The 23,925-nt window shown below is 37.6% G+C and overlaps 1 protein-coding gene across 3 annotated transcripts in view; it reads right to left on the reverse strand.

The window, feature by feature from the left end:
- Positions 1-23,925, reverse strand: part of HORMAD2 (HORMA domain containing 2) — a 103,514-nt gene that overhangs the window by 39,784 nt on the left and 39,805 nt on the right. For all 3 annotated transcript variants that reach the window (XM_011979103.1, XM_011979105.1, XM_011979104.1), the window contains 5 exons: positions 20,947-20,967; positions 20,247-20,273; positions 13,736-13,803; positions 11,035-11,192; positions 10,610-10,860 (listed from right to left, as the gene is read on the reverse strand). In XM_011979103.1, the coding sequence (XP_011834493.1) occupies positions 10,610-10,860; positions 11,035-11,192; positions 13,736-13,803; positions 20,247-20,273; positions 20,947-20,967 (525 nt within the window). The remainder of the gene's footprint in view (positions 1-10,609; positions 10,861-11,034; positions 11,193-13,735; positions 13,804-20,246; positions 20,274-20,946; positions 20,968-23,925) is intronic.

Consider the following 23,925-nt stretch of genomic DNA (forward strand, 5'->3'; position numbering starts at 1 on the left):
AGGATGGTCTCGATCTCCTGACCTTGTGATCCGCTTGTCTCGGCCTCCCAAAGTGCTGGGATTACAGGCGTGAGCCACCGCGCCCGGCCAATATGTGTGTTTTTTAAGGCTGAATATTTTCTGTAAATAATGTGCCTCTTCCAGTGCTTTCAATAATCAATCCCACTTCCAAGAATCTGAGATATTATTGCCAACACTATGTTGTATCAAAGAAGGCATATATGCTTCAGGAGATGTGATGCTATGAAAATCATCAGACTATACCTCAAAAAACGCAAAATTTCAGTTCAGAGTTTAGTGGAAAACAATAGGTTTTGAATGAAAAGGTCTTGTTTTAATCTATCTGGAATACAAAGCAATTCTAAGGAATTCAGAAAACTATCTTTCTAGTCCACACTTAAATGCTGCCATTTACCTTGGAAACAATGTGCTTTATATTCTAATTTCTTAAAAATAAATCATTTGCTTTTTACTTAAGTGTGCTGGCACAAAAGAGTGAGAAATGAGCTTCATGGAGGGAAAGAACACATTAGGTAAACGACATATTGTTATAATTTGTGGATTCTTTTGTGGAATTCATAAAAAAGAAAAAAGCTATCTTAAAACATTATTTTTAAATTGAAATAAGATGCAAAAATCTAGGCAAAATGCAAATCATTTTTATTACACTTAGAAAATAGTGTAATAGAGTGTGTATGTTTGGGATATGCTTAAAAAGCAAGCCATTCATTGTAACTAAATCAAATGATAAACTATCGAATAAACTTTAAAAATACTAGAGGCTTTTATAAGAAGACAGTATTCTCTGCCTTTAGCTCATCCTCAAAAAAAAACATCATTTATATGAATTATTTATGCTTCAGTGAAATTAATATGTCACAGATGAAAAAAATACCATTCTGGATCAAGATTTCTAGTTACAAAAGAAAGGCCTAGAAAAAAGCCTGCAGAGAGTGTCTAGCAACTGTATTTGGAGGTATAAAGACACATAAGTACTTCAGAAAATTAGAAAATTATAGTAGACCCCTGCCTAAAAATATGGTTAAAATATTAATTCTCAAAGAACTATAATGACTTAATAAACTAGATTTAATCTTCAAAATAGATTTGGGCCAACATTAGCCCTCCATCTTTTTATCACTGTCTGTGTAAGTAATTACTAGAGTTTTTTAAGGAGACTGGGTTAACTATCTCTACTAGAAAGAAGTACTTTTCCCTCAGCATTTAAACAGCATAAGTTTAAGTAAGATTCTACAACAAATTACAGAACATATGTTGATTAGCACCATACAGGTCAGTTCTTTGAAGAAACCTGTCTAAGGGTCTTTAGGGGAAGTTGTCTTCAGTGTGTATGTCTACTTCTATCTGTCCAGTTGACTATGACAGGGAAAAAAACCCAACTTCCCAGAGTTATGTGAAGTGCCTTTCTGTTTGTGTAGCCTTACTAGCTACAGCTTAGGCCTAAAACACCCCTATCAGGAAGGCAGACCTGGCCAGGCATGGTGGCTTTTGCCTGTAATCCCAGCACTTTGGGAGGCGGAGGCAGAGGTGGGTGGGTTGCTTGACCTCAGGAGTTGGAGACCAGCCTGGGCAACATGGCGAAACGCTGTCTCTGTAAAACATATAAAAATTAGCTAGACATGGTGGCATGCACGCGTAGTCCCAGTTACTTGGGTGGCTGAGGTGGGAGAGTGGCTCGATACCAGGAGGCAGAGATTGCAGTGAGCTGAGATCACGCCACTGCACTCCAACCTGGGTGACAGAGTATGATCCTGTCTCATAAAAAAAAAGAAAAAAGAAAAAAGAATGGAGACCTGTCCTGAAAATGTTGTGGGGAGCAGATTAAATAATAAGGACACAGTTAGGACAGAGTTTTTCAGACAGGCTTACTGAACCCTGTATTGTCGTGGGATTCCTTGGACAATTCCATGTTCTATTTTTCAAGTGGAGTTAGGTTTTTAGAGTTCTTATAATTTAAGAATTCTTAAGTTTCAAGCATGTGTGCTTTTATCAATTCTGAATCCATTGCCAAATTATAATCTCACTTTCACATTATTCCTTGGATCTTAACAATCACACCAGAAAGTGAATAGTACAATTATTGAATAATTTCAACTATTAGTAGAAACTCTGTTATATTTGCCTTTCTGTGACTGGAATAAGGAATAACCCGAAAAAGAAAATTGCATTAAAATCTTTCTATTTTCAACAGTCTCACAACAATATAATTGTGTTAAATCCTGTCTTTACTATAGATCATTGGTAGAAAAGCAGTGTAAGCTGTTGGATCAAAATTTTATAAACCTTCTATTTTAATTTTAAATAAAACTTAAATTAGAAATTATTTTTATAGTTTAAAAAAATCTTTGAGTTAGAGACTACCAAGAGTAAAGAAATTTCAGCAAAGCCCTGTAGGATACAGGAAAGGCGTGGAACATTCAGTATTGTAATTCTAAGTCACAGAGACAGAATTTCTGATGCTACCATACTGGACTTTCCAACTTGCCTGGAATGTCCTCTGCCATGATCACTGCCAATCAAAATATTATTCATCCACAAAATCACCAAATCAAGCTAGGCATGGTGACACATGCCTATAATCTCAGGTACATGGAAGGCTGAAGTGGGAGGATTGCTTGAGCCCAGGAGTTCAAGACCAGCCTGGAAAACATAGTGAGACTGCATCTCAGAAAAAAACCAAAAAAACAAAAAAAACATCCATTTTATGAAACTTTCCCACACAGTGCCAATTTATTCTTTTTTCTGTAACCTTAGTACTTTGGAGTTCAACTGCCTGGGTTTGAATTCTGCCCCTGTTACATATCCACTATGTATAGAGTCTTGGGCTAATTTCTCTGGCTCAGTTTCCTCATTTGTAAAATGAAGATAACAATAGTATCTACCTTATAAAATAGCTAGGAAGATTGAAAGTGATAATATATGTAAAGCTCTGAGAGTGCTCAAAATTGTTAATATTATTTCTATCATTCATACATTCTCTAGTATTATCTTTTTATTACATTGTGTAGGGGTTATCTCTTCAGCCACAATTCTAAAGGGCACAGGCTATATCTTGTATGTCTTTGTTTTCCTCACAGTGCTTAGCAGGGCATTATTCTCTTTTTTTTTTTTTGAGACGGAGTCTCGCTCTGTGGCTCAGGCTGGAGTGCAGTGGCGCAATCTCGGCTCACTGCAAGCTCCGCCTCCCGGGTTTTCGCCATTCTCCTGCCTCAGCCTCCTGAGTAGCTGGGACTACAGGCACCCCCCACCACGCCCAGCTAATTTTTTAATATTTTTAGTAGAGACGGGGTTTCACTGTGTTAGCCAGGATGGTCTTGATCTCCTGACCTTGTGATCTGCCCGCCTCAGCCTCCCAAAGTGCTAGGGTTACAGGCATGAGCCAACGCGCCCCGCCAGGGCATTATTCTCTTAATAGGAATTCAAAAAATATCCCAGAGAATCTTAGCATGAAAGATATCTCAGAAGTCAATCTAGTTCAACTTTCCCTCTAAATCATGATTTTACTTTTGCAACACCCTAGAGATAATCATCTACTCTATCTTGAACACACGTATATATCTGCACTTGAGCACAGCTGGTGACACTGGAGTTCACCCCTACACAAGGCAACCAGGTTTGTTAAGTAGTTGTCATTGTTAGAAAACTCACTCTGAGGAGGTGGAGAAGTTGGCAGCTTCTGGAAAATGATTTGGTACTACTCATTTGAGAGCCATACAAATGTTCAAGCTCTGTAAATTTCACTCCTGATACTATATTCGTAGAAAAAATTTTTAAATGCTTTCGTGTGTACAAAGGTATTTATTACAACACTTTATAATAGCAAAATCAGGAATTAACCTAAATGTTTCAAAGTAGGGAAATGGTAGAGTGCCTAAATAAAACAAGACGTCATTAAAATTAAAAATATAAAGATTAAGGTGGAACATATTTACAAAATCAATAATAAGTATGAAAGTAAAATAAATTCACAGACACCATGATTAAAACCACATACAAATATATAAATCAATGAAAAAATACTGGAGAGGATGGGACATATAAAAATAACAGTATTGATAGGATGGTGGGACAGTGGAAGATTTCCATTGCTTTTTAAATTACTTTAATGTTATAATAATATTTCTTTAAAATTTTTAAAGAGAAAATTCTTCCTCCTATTGAGCCAAAATCAACATAATTTTCATCTACTGGTTCTCATTCTGCCCTTCGCAACTACACAAAATAAATCAACTTAAAATATTTCAAATATTTGAGTGCCTCGCTCTCTGGCACCCTGGAAGACAGACTGGAGAGGCAATGATGACATCAAGGAGACCCAGTTAGAAGACTCAACTATCACCAAGAAAGCAATGATGACATCCTGCATCAGCACAGTGGTAACAGTGCTAGATTTGGGAAATACTTCAAAGGCAAAACACACGGAAATGGTGTACCAAAAGAATGTAGGAAGTGAGGAGAAAATAAGAGTTGAACATGTTCCTGGTTGGGTTGCTTAGAAAAGTGATGGTGCAATACCAAGATAAGGAACCTAGGATGAGGAAGTGTGTGTTTGTTCAGAAGTTAAAATTCCATTTGAAGATGTTGAATCTAAGGTACCTGTAGGACACTCATGTCTATACATTTATGGAAGTACAATTTGGCATCAGAAAGACAAACCAAACCAGAGAAATAGAAAAAGACAAAGATGAGCTGGGCGTGATGGCCCACGCCTATAATCCCAGCACTTTAGGAGACCAAGACCAGCAGATGGCTTGAGCTCAGGAATCTGAGACCAAACTGGGCAACATGATGAAATCCTATCTCTAAAACAAATACAAAAATGAGGCTGGGCATGGTGGCTCACGCCTGTAATCCCAGCACTTTGGGAGGCCGAGGTGGGCAGATCATGAAGTCAGGAGTTCGAGACCAGCTGACCAACATTGTGAAACCCCAACTCTACTAAAAATACAAAAATTAGCTGGGTGTGATGGCACATGCCTATAATCCCAGCTATTCAGGAGGCTGAGGCAGGATAATCACTTGAACCAGGGAAGCGGAGGTTGCAGTGAGCCGAGATCGGGCCACTGCACTCCAGCCTGGGTGACACAGCAAGACTCCGTATCAAAAAAAAAAAAAAAAATTAGCCAGGTGTGGTGGCACTCATTTATAGTCATAGCTACTTGTGAGGCTGAGGTGGGAGGATCACTTGTAAATGAAATGGAAAACAAACAAAGCAATAGAAGTGATCAGCACAACCAAAAGATGGCTTTTTGAAAAGACTAATAAAATATACTAATTTTTGGCAAACATAATAAAGGAAAACAAATGAGACACAAATGAACAGCACTAGATATGAAAAAAGGGAAATAACTACAGAAATAGAAGATATTTTAAAAATTATGAGACCTCCACTAATAATTTTATAACAAAATATATGAATACCTGAAGGTAGAGGAGAGAAAGGGCAGGTATTCATATTTTTTGGTATGAAGTTATTCAGGGAGGTTTTTATAACTTTAAAAATTTCTCTTCTGCTTCTGTAGTTATTTCCCTTTTTTAGAGAAAAACATAGAGTACATCTCTGTAAATTTTGAAGCAGGTAAAAATGTCTTAAACAGTACCAAAAACTTCTGAATATAGCTGAAAAGATTGATAATCAGAATACATTAAAATTAAGAACTTCTGTTCATAAAACACCTCATTAAGAAAACAACTCACAAGGTTGAAGAAGATATTCACAATACATGTATCCAACAAATATATGCAGAATATATATGCAGAGCTCCTACAAATCAGTAAGAATGAAAGACAATCCAAGAGAAAAAAAGGCAGGGGAGGGGCAAACAATTTGAACAGATCCTTCACAAAAGAAAATATTCAACATGGCCAATAAACATATAAAAAGGTGCTCCTCTTCATTAGTCATCAGGGAAATGCAAATTAAAACCAATATGACATACCACTGCACACCCACCAGAATGGATAAAATCTTAACAATGGAAAATGTCAAGGGTTAGTGAGGATGTAAAGCAACCACAACTCTCATACATTGCTGGTGGGAGTGTAAATTGGCACAAATACTTTGGAAACTATTTTGTACTATCTGTTAAAACTAAATATACACATACCCTTTGACCCAGCAATTCTACTCCTAGTAATTCTATTCCCACCAGAAATGTGTAGTTATTTCCCTAAAAAAACATGTTCCAGAATATTCCAAGCATTTCTATCCATCATAGACAAAAATTAGAAATTATCCAAATTAACATTATAATGAATAAATTGCCATTAACAATAGAATGAATAAATTGTCAGGATGGTCTACAACAACATGTAAAAATATGGGTAAATCTCACAACATAATGTTAACTGAAAAAATGGCCCATATTCGGCCCTGTGTGGTGGCTCACGTCTGTAATCCCAGCACTTTGGAAGGCCGAGGCGGGCTGATCAAGAGGTCAGGAGATCAAGACCATCCTGGCCAACATGTGAAACCCCATCTCTACCAAAAATACAAAAAATTAGCTGGATGTGGTGGCAGGCGCCTGTAGTCCCAGCTGCTGAGGCAGGAGAATGGCGTGAACCCGGGAGGCGGAACTTGCAGTGAGCAGAACAGAAATCTCACCACTATACTCCAGCCTGGGAAACAGTGCAAGACTCCGTTTCAAAAAAAAAAAAAAAAAAAAAGTCCACACTCTATGATTCCATGTCTATAAAATAAAGAGGAGAAACTAATCTATGCAAATAGAAGTCAGGATAGCAATATTCTTGTTGAGTAGAATAGTGACTGTAAAGTAAGACTGGGGGTTTCTCGGGGTCTGGAAGAATTCTATTTATTGATCTGAGTGCTGATTTCACATATTTATTCAGTAGGGCTGCGACAAAGACAAAGCTAGCAAGGTATCCAGGGGTCAAAATTTCAGGAGGTCCTTACTCTTGGCACCTGAGATCTTCCTTAAAATATGCTCCCCAGGCACCTTGCTTGTGTCACCCTCATCCGAGCTCTAGTGTTCAGTTTGTGAATATTTATTGAGCTGTATCACTGATACATATGTTTTACTGTATGTTTATTATTCTTGAATTTAAAAATGTTAAGAGGGTCTGGTCTATTTCACTCCATAAATAAAAATAAACTTTAAGTGGATTATAAACCTAAATGTAAAAAGAAAAATGTTAAAACTTTTAGAATAAAATATGAGAATATTATTAGTGACCTCAGGTAGAGGATTTCTTAAGGATATCCAAAAGCACATATTAAAGGATAGACTATATTAAAGTTAAAAACTTATATTTCTCAAAAGACCTCTTAAAGAAAGTGAAAAGATGAGCCGGGCACAGTGGCTCATGCCTGTAATCCCAGCACTTTGGGAGGCCTAGGCGGGTGGATCATCTGAGGTCGGGAGCTCGAGACCAGCCTGACCAACATGGAGAAACCCTGCCTCTACTAAAAATACAAAATTAGCTGGGCATGGTGGCACATGCCTGCAATCCCAGCTACTCAGGAGGCTGAGGCAGGAGAATCGCTTGAACCCAGGAGGCGGAAGGTTACCGTGAGCTGAGATCGTGCCATTGCACTCAGGCCTGGGCAACAAGAGCGAAACTCTGTCTCAAAAAAAAAAAAAAAAAAAAAAAAAAAAAGAAAAGAAAAAAAGTGAAAAGATGAGCCACAAACATGAAAAAAATATTGCAACATAAATGAGTGAAAAGGAATTATTACTAAGCACATATTTTTTAAACCATTGAGGAAAAGATAAACAACCTGATAGACAAATGCATGAAAGACATGAACAGCTGTTTAATATGAGCAAAATAGGATGGCCAAAGAGGCACAAACACACAAATAATCAGGGAAATTCAAATTAACATCATGAGGCATTACCATTTCACATCTAGCAGACTGGCAGGAAACATAAACTCTGACAATAAGTGTTGGCAAGAATGTAGGGCACTCTCCTCCACAGGGGGTAGCAAGTAAATTGGTACGACGACCACTTTGGAAAATAGTTTTGCATTACCTAATAAAGTTGAAAATACACAAGCCTAGAACTGTTTCATATATTCCCAAGAGACATTCTTTGACAGTTGTACCAAGAGGTATGTACATTAATGTTTATGACAATTAAAAAGAATGTCTATCAAGAGTAGAATACTCTACAGCAGTGAAAATGAAAGAACAACACCACAATGGCTAAATCTCCACGTAGAGGTTCAAGCAAAAGAAGAAAATTATAGGAGAATACTCAGAGTATGATTACTTTGATATAAAAATTTAAAATGAGTAGATGTACTCATCCATGGCAAAACTATAAAGAAGAGTAACGGAAAGGTTATCATGAAGGTCAGGAGAGTGGTTACCTTCAGGGGGCGTGCAATGAGGAAGGGATACGTGGTGACTTCTAAGGGAGTAGCAATGTTCTACATCTTAGCCTAAATGGAGGACATATGGATGTTCTTATTATTCTTTAAACTGTACATACTATTTTTATGTACTCTATTCTATATATGATATATCTCAAAATAAAATTTTTAAAAGAAATAAAGGTTCTACATATGTATACACATGTATGAATGTGTGTGTGTGTGAGTGTGTGTTCCATGTATTCCGTGAAGGAAAACAAAAAGGAATCCTTAGTGGGAAAGTGACAGTAACCACTTGACTAGACTTACTAAATTCTCTCATATGTTTGGTTGGCTGAGAGAGGAACTTCAATCAACTGAGTTTACCACAAAGTCCATATAATACATATAGTTTCAACTAAATGTATGCTTGAAAAGGATTGTCACATTCCTTATTTAATCTATCAGTTGAACTATGCATTCTTAGGCTGTCCTGCTTTCATTTGATAAAAAAAGAAACTAATTCTTAATTAAAAGACAAAAATCTAACCAGGTGCGGTATAATCCTAGCACTTTGAGAGGCCAAGGCAGGAGGATCACTGTCGCCCAGGAGTTCAAGATCAGCCTGGACAACACAGGGAGGCCCTGTCTCTACAAAAACTAAAAAATTAGCTGGGTGTGGGGGCGCACACCTATGGTCTCAGTTACTCTGGAGGCTGAGGTGAAAGGGTCACTTGGGACCAGAAGGTCAAGGCTGCAGTGAGCTGTGATCGACTACTGCACTCCGGCACTCAAGCCTGGACAACAGAACGAGACTCTTTCCCTAAATAAATAAATAAATAAATAAATACTTAGCTGAGGCCGAGTGTGGTGGCTCATACCTGTAATCCCAGCACTTTGGGAGGTCAAAGTAGGATTGCTTGAGCCCAGGAGTTTGAGACCAGCCCTGGTAACATAGTGAGACCCTTGTCTCTACAAAAAATTAAAAAATAAAAAATCACCCAGGTGTGGTGTCATGTGCTTATAGTCCCAGCTACTCAAGAGGCTGAGGTAGGAGGATTCCTTGATAAATTGAGGCACCAGTGAGCCATGGTTCTGCCACTGTACTTCAGCCTGGGCAACAGAGCGAGACCCTGTCTCAGAAACAACAACAACAACAACAACAACAAAAAACTAACTGAAACATTCTTTTCTTAACCTTCATTTTTTTAACCCTTTCTATGTTAGCTATGTCTTCCTTGAGTGAAATTGGAAGAGGAAATCCAAAATCCAAAGTCATTTTTATGTCTAACATCGAGAAAGCACTAAAAATGAAAAAAACAATCTGTTGCTTGTTTGGTTGTATTATTTATATTAATTGAATTAAAACTGGAACTAGAACCTCTTTTCAATGTATTAAACATAATACAGAGTTAAAGAACTAGAAGGAACCTTCAGAAGTTACCTAGTACAGTAATCTATCTTTAAGTAAGACTCAAATTATGTTAAGTAAATCAGTTATCATTCCAATCTTAAAATATCTCCTGAAAAGATCTTATAGCATCCCTTCCTACTGAAAATTTTTTGTCTAACTCAGAACCCTTTTAATACAATGTTGTTATGCAGTTAACATTATTATCCAGACAACAGCCAGTTAAGGGTGTGGAGTTACCTAGAGCACAATGGGACCCTAGCAAGAATCTAACTCCAAGTATCTATTGGTGGAAATGCGAGGATAAAGGGCTCAGAGAACTGACTGTTTGGCTCCCCTGGCTCCAACCCCACCAACCCCCTGATTTTCCCCAGTGAGTTAGCCCCAAAGCTTGTCTTCCTCCACATAATCAGAAGTTGACTATTATTTGTTTTCATTCTGACTTGGGTTCATCCATAAAATTTATCTTCCCCAACTCCTACCATCCAATTATGCCAGTATCAAGGACTGATTTATACTTCCAATGAGTATGAATAAATACCTAGAATATTTTTCAATCCTAAAAATATGTCATTTATAAATGAAGGAAAGAAAACCTCAAATTTTCTAAATTTATGATATCTTTAATAAAATAAATATATTAGAAAATCTTTTTCCTCCTAGTTATGGACAATTTCATCTAATAAAGTATATTTCCTTTTAGAAGATTAAACATTTTTAGATTAAAAACTCTTTGATGTCGGAGACTGGTTTTGTTTCAGTTTTTATAGCTGGCACACTGTATTCTACCCAGGGTAGAAACTGAAAAATATCAGTTATGTTTAACTGATGCAATAGAAAATCACTAAAGCTTTGCCTTACATGGTCATTGCATTCTTCTTCCTCATCACAGTCTAGACCCTGATGGACGAGCTCAGTAGTGCTGTTCTCCCGAAACAGATTGTTCTCCAAATCAGTCACTTTGGTAGCCTCTGTCATGACTTTTACTTTCATGCTATGAAAGCCAGTGGAGACAAATCCCACTTGCACATTGATAGGCTCCTTGTCAAACAGCAGGAAGTGTGAATTTATCTCTTCTTTAAAACCGAGGGGTTGGTAATCATGTGGGGTCACTGCGAAATGAAAAGGGCAAAAAGCCATGAAAACTGAGTTTCAATAGAACAAGTCAGATTAATCTTTCATGAGTAGCAACAGACTTCTCTTTCAGATGCTTGCAAAATCTTTCTACTTATATAAAATATTAGCTCAGCACTTAAGAAGGAATTTGTCTAAAGTTCTCTACCTACCTGCATTATAGTAGTGGAGTTTCATAGTAAGTACAACATTATTAGGAAGTGGCTCAAGGTCCTGCATCAGTATATACAATTTACGGATCAGTAGAACACTGGCTTTCTTAATATCTTCATTGTTTGTTCCACTTTCAAAGCTTGTACTGCTGCTGTGACTACATAGAAAGCATACTTTTCGATCATATACAATATTGGCAATCTATCCCAAAAGGAACAAAACTTTTGACTATGTGATTAAATAAATATAAATTAAACATTAAGACATTTTGAGACTTTTTTTAGAATGTAAATTAGGGCAGTGGTGGTACTTTTTACAATGTACATACAAAGACTTTCTTAAGTAGCAAATTCCCTAAAAGCATTTAAAATATCATCTTTTTAAAAATTTGATTTGCAAAAAATCATATACCACAATAGTAAGAACAACAAATTTGGAATTAGGTGACCTGACATCTAATATCAGCTCTGCTGATAACTAGCTGAATGACCTTGGTCAAGTCATTTAGACACACTCTAGGTCAGTTAGCTCATTTGTGAGATAAGTGTAAAGACAAATAAAATCAATCACCAGCTCTGGGCCTTTCTACCATCCGATTATCTCACAAAAGTATCCCTTCCTCACTCTTGCATTGATTACTACAGTGGCTATTTTTCCTGCTTTCCTTCTTGTCCATACTACAAAATATTCTCCGTATCACTGCTGAAATAATATTACTAATAGGAAAATCTGTTCATGTCACCTTCTTACTTAGAATTCTTCTATTATATCCATCACCTTTCAATCAAATTCAAAGACAGTGTGTATACAATTCCTTTCACAGTCCATCACATCCTCACCTCCATCCTCATCTGCAGCTATTGCCCAGTTTCCTCTCACTCACAGTATTTGCATACGCTGTTCACTTTGCTTGTACTGTTCATTTTTCCACTTCTCTTCCTGACTGTCCTAAATTTATCCTCTAATACCTAGCTCACATGCAGACTCTTCAAGGAAGTCTTCTCCGATAATACCCTCATCTTATCCTCAGGATAACTGTCCTTCTCTAGACTGTGAGTGGCTACATCTTTCATCTCCACAGTACAGAGTTTGGTGTCCAGCTATTCAATCAACGTTTGTTGAATTAATGAATGAATGAATAATTTGGACTAAATTACCTTCCAATTCTAAACTTTATTTATCTCCACAATTAAGTCTCACATTTGAGTAGTTTCCAGAAAGGACCATGACTACAATATATTTACACAATGCTGTGCACACAGTTAGCTCTTAATATGAAAAATAACCCTAAGTAATTGAACTGTTGGATTTTCCCCTAACTGATCTTTGGAGACAATGTGAATTCATGAAGCAAACATTTACTAAGTGAATACATTAGCTCCTTTTCCAATTTTGAACAACTTAAAATTTTGCCAACCAGCATTTAACCAATTCAAATGTAGGTAACCAGAATGAAGGGCTATAGGCACATAGCTCATGGGAACCTCCAGGACACATCAGTAAAATCATATTCAGGACTCCCATTTGAACAAATGCCTATATTTCTTCTCTAGGAAATTAATAATATACATCATCTTCTCTCCTCCTAAGCATGTGAAAGATTTGGTCATTTTTGTTTTACTGCTTACCTATTGGCATATGTGCCTTCAGAACAAGAGTTTAATCTGGCCATCAGTGTATATTTTTGAGTTTTGGAGAGTAAAGGTGACTTTTTATGTGAGAAAATGTGTATGAAAAGTGCTGCTGTAAAAGCTATAAAGTATTATACAAATGTTAGCTAACAAAAGGTAATATTTTAATTATCATTTTTGGAACTGATATTCTCTTCACATTCTAGTGCTGTCTGTAGGTTTTACAAATGGAACGATAATTAAGGGAGTGAGTCTTGGAGAAAAGTCCTCAAGTTCATGGTAAATGATGAGCCAGAGCTAATAGTAGGGAAAATTGAAAATTAGGTCATGTCTCTCATCAGTCATTCCTTTCAGGGGCATCCATCCCCCTTACTTGGATTCCTCTACTATCCAGAGTTTTTCACCATCATCTGTACCTTCCACTACTGTGCCATCTTATCAGCAATACTTAGCTCTCCATCCCTCCTGGAAGGTCTGAATCCAAAAGCTACTGGAAGAAAAATTAATGTTGCTCTTCAATGTCCTTGTGTTTGCTATTTAACCCATTAGGATACCTAAAACTTGGAATTTTCGACTTATTAGGAAACTGCAGTGCGTTCTAATCTTTTCATACAAGGACACATAAAAAATGATATTTATATGACACACTAGGGGAAGCAAATGAGAATATTTGTGCATACAAGCAAATAGTCCAGGGGTATTATCTACCCTAGGCACAGTCTGCTATTTCGAGTGTGGAAAGGATCACTATCTAGGCGTAGCAGTTGAGAAACTTTGAATTAATGGCTAGACAGAGCCTTATGGAGTTATTCAATCAACATCGTGTAGGCAACCTTATTAATATAATTTCTACCGTTGTGCTGCCTGCCATTTTCTCTATTCCCACCAGCTTAATCCATGGATTTCAGGAATGTAAACAATTGTTGCAGCTCCTTTTTATAATAGTGGTTTTCTATAGGGTTTGTGGGGAAATTTAAAAAGAAGTATAAGGCCTTTGTCTGGCCTCAAGAAGCTTACGTTTACCTCAATCCTACTTATTTCTCATGTTCATTAAGCAGTTAGATTCTACCTGTCAAAATCCATAGTGGCTCCTTCTTTCTTGTATTTGAATTTGAACTGGTACATCTCAGTCACTTTCTACAAAAACCAAAGGAAATAAAGAAAAAAAAGAATTTAGAAAAGAAATCCAGAATCTTACCTGATCATAAGCAAGGAGCATTTTCACTCTGTACCTTCTATACTTCCTATATAGCTGTTTGTTTCACAGTATCACATTATTCAAGAGTAACATTTCCAAATATAAAGACAACCTAGTTTTTCTCCTCCATGCTAAAAATAAATTAGATGAAAGATACTATTATTACCATTTTAAAGCTGGAAAAACAAAATCACAGAGTCAAATATCTAATCCAACTAGGTAAATGACAGTGGAACCAGTTGAGAAACCATTCATTCACGTAACAAATGTTGTATTGAATGTCTACTTTGTGCCAGGCACTGGAGTCACAGTGGTGAACAAGACAGAAAAGGTCCCTGTTTTTCTGGAATATACATACAATCCAGTAGAGGAAATAGTCAGTAAAAAAGTAAACAAATGAAATAAGCTAACTCCAATAGTGTAAGTGCTATGAACAAGAAGCAGATGCTGTGATAGAGGTTCATGAAGGGGACAAGTGCTGCTTTGGTTTGGAAGGGCCAAGGAAGCCCTTACTGAAGAGGTGAGGTTTGAGTTGAGCCTCAAGGGTCAGTTATGTGCAGATCTTGGGGGTGGGGTGCCTCAGGCAGAGGGAATAGCAATGCGAAGGCTCTGAAGTGGGAAGGGACACCTCTTCTAGGGTCAGAGAGGAGGCCCAGTGGCTGGAAACCAGTGAGCGAGGGGGAGAACCCAGGAAATGAGGTTATAAAGGAGACTATGGGGCCTTGTTGGCTATGGTAAGGGGTTTGGATTTCATTCTAAGTAAGCCAGAAGTCTACAGAAGAGTTTTAAGCAGGTGAGTTATTTGCATTTTTAAAAACATCATCTTGGCTCCTTTAAAAGTGCAGAGGGGAAGAAATAAAAACCATGAGAGCAATTAAGAGGCTACTGCAGTAATTCAGGGAAGACTACAACGGCAACAGGAAAACTAGAAAAAATTAGAAAAGGAGCCCTGATCTCTGACTTCAAGTCTTGTTTTTTCAGTCCTGCACTAAAAACTAGATACTACTACTATCTGCTCTCCTCACTGTTAAGAAAACTAGAAATAAAGGGGGACAAATTTCCTCATAAGAGACAGATTCCATTTAAAATAAAATGAATGTCTGGCCGGGCATGGTGGCTCACGCCTATAATCCCAACATTTTGGGAGACCAAGGCAGGCAGATCACTTGAGGTCAAGACCAGCCTGGCCAATGTGAGGAAACCCTGTCTCTACTAAAAATACAAAAATTAGCCGAGTGTGGTGGTGCAAACCTGTAATCCCAGCTACTCGGGAGGCTGAGGCAGGAGAATCGCTTGAACCCAGGAAACGGAGGTTGCAATGAGCTGAGATTGTTCCTCTGCATTCCAGCCTGGGTGACAGAGCAAGACTCCATCTCAAAAAATGAATAGAATAGAATAGAATAGAATAGAATAGAACAGAAAGAATAAAATAAACTGAAATATAAAAATAAATAAAATTTTAAAATAAATAAATTAAAATAAAATAAACATCTAGTAGTTGAAGCAAATGTTTGATCCAGATATGTCATACAGTATGTCCACAGAGCTGGAGAAGTACTAATGATAAGTAAAGGGTATAAGCTTAAAACAAAACACAAAAAATGTCCTTTATTCATCTGGTTCAGTATTTGATCCTTGACAATGTGAGAATGAGGATGTCAGACTGATCAGAAAAAGTTTCAGTGTTTCTGTTACTTTAAGCCTCCCAGCTTTGCTCATCTTAAACCTTAACATGAAACTTAATTACAGGTTATCAGGTCTTGGGAAAATTGGCTCATGATGCTTAAACTCTAAGGAGATTGATTTGTAATGGAGTTAATTTTAAAAGATAAAAGTATTTTCCTAATAAGACAGTCTACTTGAGAAATCAAATCAAGTTCAGAAAACTGCTTTGTAAATACAATAGGAGAGACAGATGAGATTAGAGGAGCCTATAGCAACAGGTTCACTCCAGATAGGCGAGATGAACAGAGTCCTCTCTTAGCCAAAGCTGGATGTCATTGCTCTGCCAAGCAAACAATGCCCATTCTTCCTGCCTGCCCATGTTTCTCAATCAACTCTAGCTTTTTAATGCTCTGAGTGATCTTTTGTTTTTTTAAATTGTAACAAGAGTAGGTTGTTTTAGTAGTTGATAATTTTATTTACACTTTATTATTTGATCCCTGAAGCAACTAGTAAAAGTTATATTTATAATTGTTTTACAGAAGATGCCAATCCTTAATTAACTTCAGTCTGACTGGCTTATCTAGGAAGGTATATTTACAGCAGGCACTATTCTTAACACCTCATGTAACACTTTTCAGACTAATGTGTTGCTTAATAAAGATGAACCATTGAACTGCTCATCAGTGGTTTCTATGAATCATACTAAATACAGTCACATAAGCCAAAGCAGCAGCAACATATGCAGCCTTTCCTTCTGCCTCCACATTGCAACCCATTGGCAAGACTTTTCAGGTCTATCTCTAAAGCAAATCGCAAGTCCATCTGATACTCATTCTCTGTTCCGTAGCCAAAAGGAGTTTTTGAAAATACAAATCAGACCATGTCACTCCTTTGCTTAAAATCCCGTCAGCTTCTCACCACCCTTAAAATAAAATCCAAAAGTTATGTTGACTTGCAAGGCCCTACTCATCTGTCCCTTGTGTCCCTCTCTGACCTTACCTCTGGTCACTTTCCCTTGCACTCAGCTAAGCTCCAGGCTCATGGTACATTTTCTATGCTCAAACTCCCAAGATTCCTTCCTGCCTTAGGGCTTTTGCACAGCTATACTCTGGAACATGCGGTCTCCAGTTAGTGATAATAATAATATTCAGGCACTGCCCTAAACATTTTACATCAGTTCATTCTTGTGTAGCCAACACTGTGAAGTAGATATTATTCTCGTTATTGATGAAGCTAGTAAGTGGTAGAACCGCGATTTGACTCCAGTGCCTGTGATGTTAACTATGGTGTTATTTGGCCTGTCACATGCCATTGCCCCTCACAGGGTTGCATGGGCTGACTCCTTCTGGTTATTCATATCAGCTCAAACAGTAGCCTCTCAGGGATGCCTCCTAGGAACTGCCCAATCTAACACAGCCATCCAATCCCTCCTTCTTCATTCTCTACTTCAGCACTCTCTAGTACATTACCTTTTTAAAAGATTTTCTTCATAGCACTATGTCTATCTGAAATTGTTTGTACTAATTTTTATTTATTTATTTATTGTTTATCCTACCTCATAAGAATGTAGGCTTCTAGAGAGCAGGGATCTTGCCTATCCCATTCACTCCTGTGTTTTTATACCTTGAACAGTTCTAGGCACATAAAAGGAACCCAATTAATATTTACTGAATGAATAAATATTTGGCCAGAGTAGAGTTCATGCTTACTTAGGGTTTCATCCTACAAAGAAATTTTCCAAAATAAAGTATATTGTGGCTAGAAACAGGGGCCACTTACAGTTAAGCTCATGAAGCAGTCTATTAAAAGTGAGTGTTGGCCAAGTGTAGTGGCTCACACCTGTAATCCCAGCTGAAGAAAGGGGATCCTTTCAGACCAGCTGGGGAAACATAACTCCATATTTCCAAAAATTTTTAAAAATAACTGGGCATCGTGGTGAACAACTGCAGTCCCAGCTACTTGGGAAGCTGAGGTAGGAGCATTGCTTGGGCCTAGAAGGTCAAGGTTGCCATGAGCCAAGATCACACCACTGCACTCCAGCCTGGGTGACGGAGGGAGAGCCTGTCTCTTAAAAAAATGAAAAATAAAGAGTGTTGATCACCTCCAATGGTAAAGAGGCACAAAGGAATAGATAGTGAAACCATAAGATTTATGCCTTCACAATATTCATATATAATAATTCCATATGGTCTTACATGCATTAAGTTGCATAAATCTTTATTATTTACATTTTGTCTTACATGCTTTACTCATACTTGCTACTCATTTTGTAGTGTGTGCCTATAGAAAAGCTACGTTATCACTCTTCTCTATTTTAGTACTTAGTTTACTTAGATGCTTAGTTACTTTTGTTGGTCATCTTCCTCATGAGATAGAGCAACCAGAACAAAACTTCAAGCACAGAAGTACCGTAACTTTGTGGAATGCTGAAAACTCAGTTGGTCTTCTGAACTAGGGACACACACTTGTTTGATTTAAGCCAGGGGTTCTCAATTGTTGTACCATGACATACTCTTCACAAGAGTGCTGCAAATTTTAATCCACCTGTCCAGTGTATTTTTGCTTCAGGCATATATAAACATTGTTATTGTTTGTGCAATTTTGTTTAGGAAAGGATATACTTCCAGGCATACAACTGAAGAAACATGGCACAATATGAGATAAATGCCAAAGAAGATGTTTATGTTAGAATGTTGTTCTGTGAGTACATAAGAGAATGAGATCAGGGAGGTAAGTAGTTTTATCAGTGACTTGATGCTAAGTAGCAATCATAAAATAATGTAACTTGTGGATGCTCTTTATGCCCTATGAACATTGCTATATCACAGTAGTAGTTACATTGTAATTATTACTGATTTGTTTGGGCTCTTTTGAGTGTTTTAGTATCATCCAATATGCTACTGAATTTTTTAGTAATAAAAAGTATACCATGAACACACAGGTTAGGAATCACTACCTACCCATAAGGGGAACACTTTGTAAACATTCAAAATATTTTTTTCCTGGGTTGTAAATGATAGCTCAAAACTTACCACATAACAAGCTTTTGTTTCCTAACTTCATTATTATATATGCCCGCATTTCTTCCCACTCTGTAATACTTTTTTTGTAATTAAACTCCATTTGCTTAGCATTTCACTAACCCTCCAAAAAACCACTGGTTTCAAACTAGGGAGTTTTCATGCATAAGAAAACATGATACATACTACACTAAGAAAATGACCAATTTAGTAACTATCAGAAGGTTTTATTTTGGGAAACTTCCCTTCAAACTTACAGTGTGGTGGGGAAGCATTTTGAAACGAAACAAGAGACAAATAAAAGATAGAACTAGTTTGGGCATTGAGGAATTTCTACCTACTGTATGTAACAGTTTTCTTACCCCTTGTTTAAACAGCTACATGTCATCTTGCAAAGAAAGAGTATTAAGAGCTAAAAATGCATAATTTAGTCTAGAATAGCACCAGTTAGGCCAAATGTGTAGGCTTAGAGAACAAAAATTGAAAGTAAAGAAAAAGGAAAGAAAACTAGGAGAAAGACAAAGGGAGTAAAATGAGAAGAGAACACAAGTTTTCTCCCTCCATTTCTGTGCCACAGCCACATTCTAAGTGGCACAAGTAACTATTATGTGTCCAAGACTATGAGACAAGACGCTTGTCCTCAAGAATTCACAATCTGGGCTGGGCATGATGGCTCATGCCTGTAATCCCAGCACTTTGGGAGGCTGAGGAAGGCAGATCACTTGAGGTCAGGAGTTCGAGACCAGCCTGGCCAACATGGTGAAACCCCATCTCTACTAACAATATAAAAATTAAAATTATAAAAAATATAAAAATTAGCCGGGCATAGTGGTGCATGCCGGTAGTCCCAGCTACTCAGAAGGCTGAGGCAGGAGAATTGTTAGAACCTGGGAGGCAGAGGTCTCAGTGAACCGAGATTGCACCACTGCTCTCCAGCCTGTGTGACAGAGCAAGACTCTAAAAAAAAAAAGAAGAAGAAGAAGAATTCACAATCTGGTTGAGGAGATTAAGTAATCAATATGAATCAATTGAGAGTGTTAAATTGTGGGGTTCTGCTGGAAAAAGAATTCAAAGAAAGAAGTTAGTATAGACCAAATAGCCAAAGAGGCTTACATATAAGATTTGAACATAGTTGGTCTTGAAGATGAGTCGGATACCCTAAACAGAGGGAAGAAATCTAAAGAGAGAAGTAAAGAGGTAAAGCTCTGAAAATCTATAAAAACATGAAAAGGGGGAGAATTTAACTGGCATAAAAGAAAATTAGAGTTACGCCATATCTCATTTATATTCCCAAAAGGCCATAAACAGAAAGGATTCATAATCAGTTTAAATAAATAATAAAATGTGGTTTTACATGACTCAGAAAAAAAAGTCCATAAAAATTAAATTTTAAAAATTTTTAAGAAAAAAATGTGGTTTTATACATTTATACATTAAGAGACTCTTAATGCCAACAGGTTAGGGAATAGGCTCAGTTCTTCTCAATACCTTTTTCCCCAATACCCTTAGATAGTTTTTGAAAAATCTCATAATAAGAGATTGGTCAAGTTTAGAGTAAAATATACTGAAAGAGCCCACTGTGAGTTCCTCTGCTCATATGGTAGTCTAGCAACATAATATATAACCTCAACTCAGAAAAACATCTTAAAATATTATATACATATACTACCCACCTATACGTTTGTGTGTGTTCTTACCTCAGATCCCATGGGATTTGTGTAAAGCTGTATAAGGGAAAATAAACAGCATTCAATTTCTGGAATTTACTAGATTACTCCTCATGAAATACATTTTTTATATAGAGTCCAATTGTGCTCTATTAGTTGAGTACAGACATATATTTTAAGCTAGAGATAGGATATGCTTATTTTGTGAATGTAGAGTCTTTAGAATATTCTGTGAACACTGAATAAAAGGAAATTAATAATGAAGCATTCATAATTACCATGACTGAGCTACAAATAAATTCTAAATAATCCACTATGGTTTAAAATTTGTTCACTAAATCATAGACCTAAGACTCTCAATGGTATCTTCTCATTTTCTATTCTTAACTATGTATACCATGTTAAACTCAGAGGTGTACAAAATTTCAAGAGTCTACCAAAGTTCAAAAACAAAAAATCTGGAGTCTGTAAAGTAACTAAAAAAATAAAATCCTGAGAGCCAATAAATGAAGCAGATAGTACAGCCTATATATTTTCCCAGGTGTTATACCAAAGAAATATAAAATTCATAATCTTTTATTAAAACTTCTGATAGATCCTGTCTTTAATTCCAAGACAGATAAAAAGAAAAAGTCGGGGGGAAGGGGGAGAGTACTGTTTTAATGTTTCACTTGCCAAAAGACAACGAAATAGAGACAGAGGCTTGGTCTTTAAATGAGTGTGTACTTACTGTCAGTACTGCCATACGTAGCTTCAAGAGAAAGAAAAATATTATTATTATATACTTGCACCTATATTATCATTCTTTTCAATAGACTAATTAAAATATTATTTCAGAGAGGTTTGAAAGATTTGGGTAGGAAAACAATATCCAGAAGGCCAGAACAAAAAGGATACAGTCATCACTCAGTATTTGAGAAGGAATTAGTTCCAGGGCTCCCTATGAATACCAAAATCCATGTGTACTCAAGTACTTCAGGGAGTATATGAAAAGTCAGCTCTCCGTATCTGGGTTTCACATCTGCAGATACTGTATTTATTTATTTATTTATTTATTTATTTATTTATTTATTTATTTTTTGAGACAGAGTCTCACTCTGTTGCCCAGGTTAGAGTGTTGTGGCATGATCTCAGCTCACTGCAACGTCTGCCTCCCAGGTTCAAGGGATTCCCCTCCTGAATAGCTGGGATTATAGGTGCCCACTACAATGCCCGGCTAATTTTTGTATTTTCTTTTTCTTTTTTTTTTTTTTTTTTGAGACAGAGTCTTGCTCTGTCGCCCAGGCTGGAGTACAGTGGTGTGATCTTGGCTCACTGCAAGCTCCACCTCCCGGGTTCACACCATTCTCCTGCCTTAGCCTCCCAAGGAGCTGGGACGACAGGCGCCCACCACCACATCTGACTAATTTTTTGTATTTTTAGTAGAGACAGGGTTTCACCGTGTCAGCCAGGATGCTCTCGATCTCCTGACCTCGTGATCTGCCCGCCTCGGCCTCCCAAAGTGCTGGGATTACAGGCATGAGCCACCACAGCAGGCCTAAGTTTTGTATTTTCAGTAGAGATGGGGTTTTGCCATGTTGGCCAGGCTGGTCATGAACACCCGACCTCAAGTGATCCTCCCACCTTGGTCTCCCAAAGTGCTGGAATTACAGGTATGAGCCACTGCTCCCAGCCTGTGTTTTCTTTTTCTTTCTTTCTTTTTTTTTTTTTTGAGTCACCAGGCTGGGTACAGTAGCATGATCTTGGCTTACTGCAACCTCCACTTCCTGGGCTCAAGCGATTCTCCTGCCTTAGCCTCCTGAGTAGCTGGGATTACATACATGCGCCACCATGCCCAGCTAATTTTGTATTTTTAGTAGACACGGGGTTTCACCAAGTTGGCCAGGATGGTCTCAATCTCCTGACCTTGTGATCCACCTGCCTCAGCCTCCCAAAGTGCTGAGATTACAGGCGTGAACCACTGCCTTGGCCCCGGCCTGTATTTTCAATCCACCTTTGGTTGCAGATGTGGAAGTCACAGATACAGAGGGCCAACTGTATTTTTTGAAAATAATCCATGTATAAGTGAACCTGTGAAGCTCAAACCCATGTGGTTCAAAGGTCAACTGTACTTTTTTCCGGGAGGGTCAAAATTAACTTTATGCTAAAATTATATGAAGCCAGGTGCGGTGGCTCACGCCTATAATCCTAGCACTTTGGGAGGCCAAGGTGGGTAGACTGCCTGAGCTCGGGAGTTTGGGACCAGCCTGGGAAACATGGTGAAACCCTGTCTCTACTAAAATACAAAAAATTAGCCAGGCGTGGCTGCTTGTGCCTGTGATCCCAGCTACTTGGGAGGCTGAAACAGGAGAATAGCTTGAACCTGGGAGGCAGAGGTTGCAGTGAGCTGAGATCACGCCATTGCACTCCAGCCTGGGCAATAGAGAGAGATTCCATCTTAAAAAAAAAAAAAAGTATATGTTCACAATTTGATAGTAGTTTTTTTGCATTATAAAGAGGAATTTCCCAGATATCTGAAAACTGATTCTTTCCTATAATTTTTTTCTTTTTTTCTCTCCATTTCTGAAAGACTAGCATTTTTAAATTGATATATAATAGTTGTACATATTTTGGGGGTACATGTGATATTTTGATACCTGTATATAAAGTGTAATGAGTTCAACTGTATTTTAAATCATTTCTAGATTACTTATAATACCTAATACCATGTAAATGCTATGTAAATACTTGTCACACTGTATGTTTATTTGTATTATTTTTTATTGTTGTACTGTTATTTTTTCTAAATATTTTCCAGTTGGTTGAATCTGTGGATGTAGAATGCTCTGATACACGGAGGGCCAACTGTACTAACTATTCACTCATTCAAGTGAGAGTCCATCACATACACAGGGCTCTGCTAGAGAGGAGAGGGACACAAAAAAGATAACTATCTCTCCTCTCAAAAAGTTATATTCTAGTTCTGGAGGCAAAAGGTATACAAAATAATTCAGTATTACTAAATAATTAAATATACAACAAGTACCTCAGAAAGTATCCCATTTGAAACTAATCTACTAAGTAAAAATGTCTTATATGTCTATAAAGTCCTTGTCCTCTCTACATATACACTACTATGAACAGATTATCTCTTCTTGAAAGAGTAATATATAGAGATAGAAATATAATCAAGCCAATGATAATTGTTTTTAAAAACTAGAATACAAATCAGAAAATTTCAGGCCAGGCACAGTGGTTCTTGCCTGTAATCCCAGCACTTTGGGAGCTCAAGGTGGGCGAATCACTTGAACCCAGGAGTTCAAAGCCAGCCTGGGAAACATGGTAAGATGCCATCTTTACAAAAAGTAAGATAATTAGCTAGGCATGGTGGTGCACACTTGTGGTCCTAGCTACTTGGAAGGCTGAGACAGGAGGATTGTTTGAGGCCTGGAAGTTGAGGCTGCAGTGATTCATGATTGTGCCAATGTACTCCAGCCTAGGCAACAGAGTGAAACTCTATAAGAGAGAAAGAGAGGGCTAGGCACAGTGGCTCACGCCTGTAATCCCAGCACTTTGGGAGGCTGAGGAAGGCGGGTCACGAGGTCAGGAGTTCGAGACCAGCATGGCCGACATGGTGAAACCCCATCTCTACTAAAAACATAAAAAATTAGCCAGGCGTAGTGGCAGGCACCTGTAATCCCAGCTACTCGGGAGGCTGAGGCAGGAGAAT

Source organism: Mandrillus leucophaeus, unplaced genomic scaffold, assembly GCF_000951045.1.
Source record: "Mandrillus leucophaeus isolate KB7577 unplaced genomic scaffold, Mleu.le_1.0 Scaffold2, whole genome shotgun sequence".
NCBI classification, from domain to species: Eukaryota; Metazoa; Chordata; class Mammalia; order Primates; family Cercopithecidae; genus Mandrillus; species Mandrillus leucophaeus.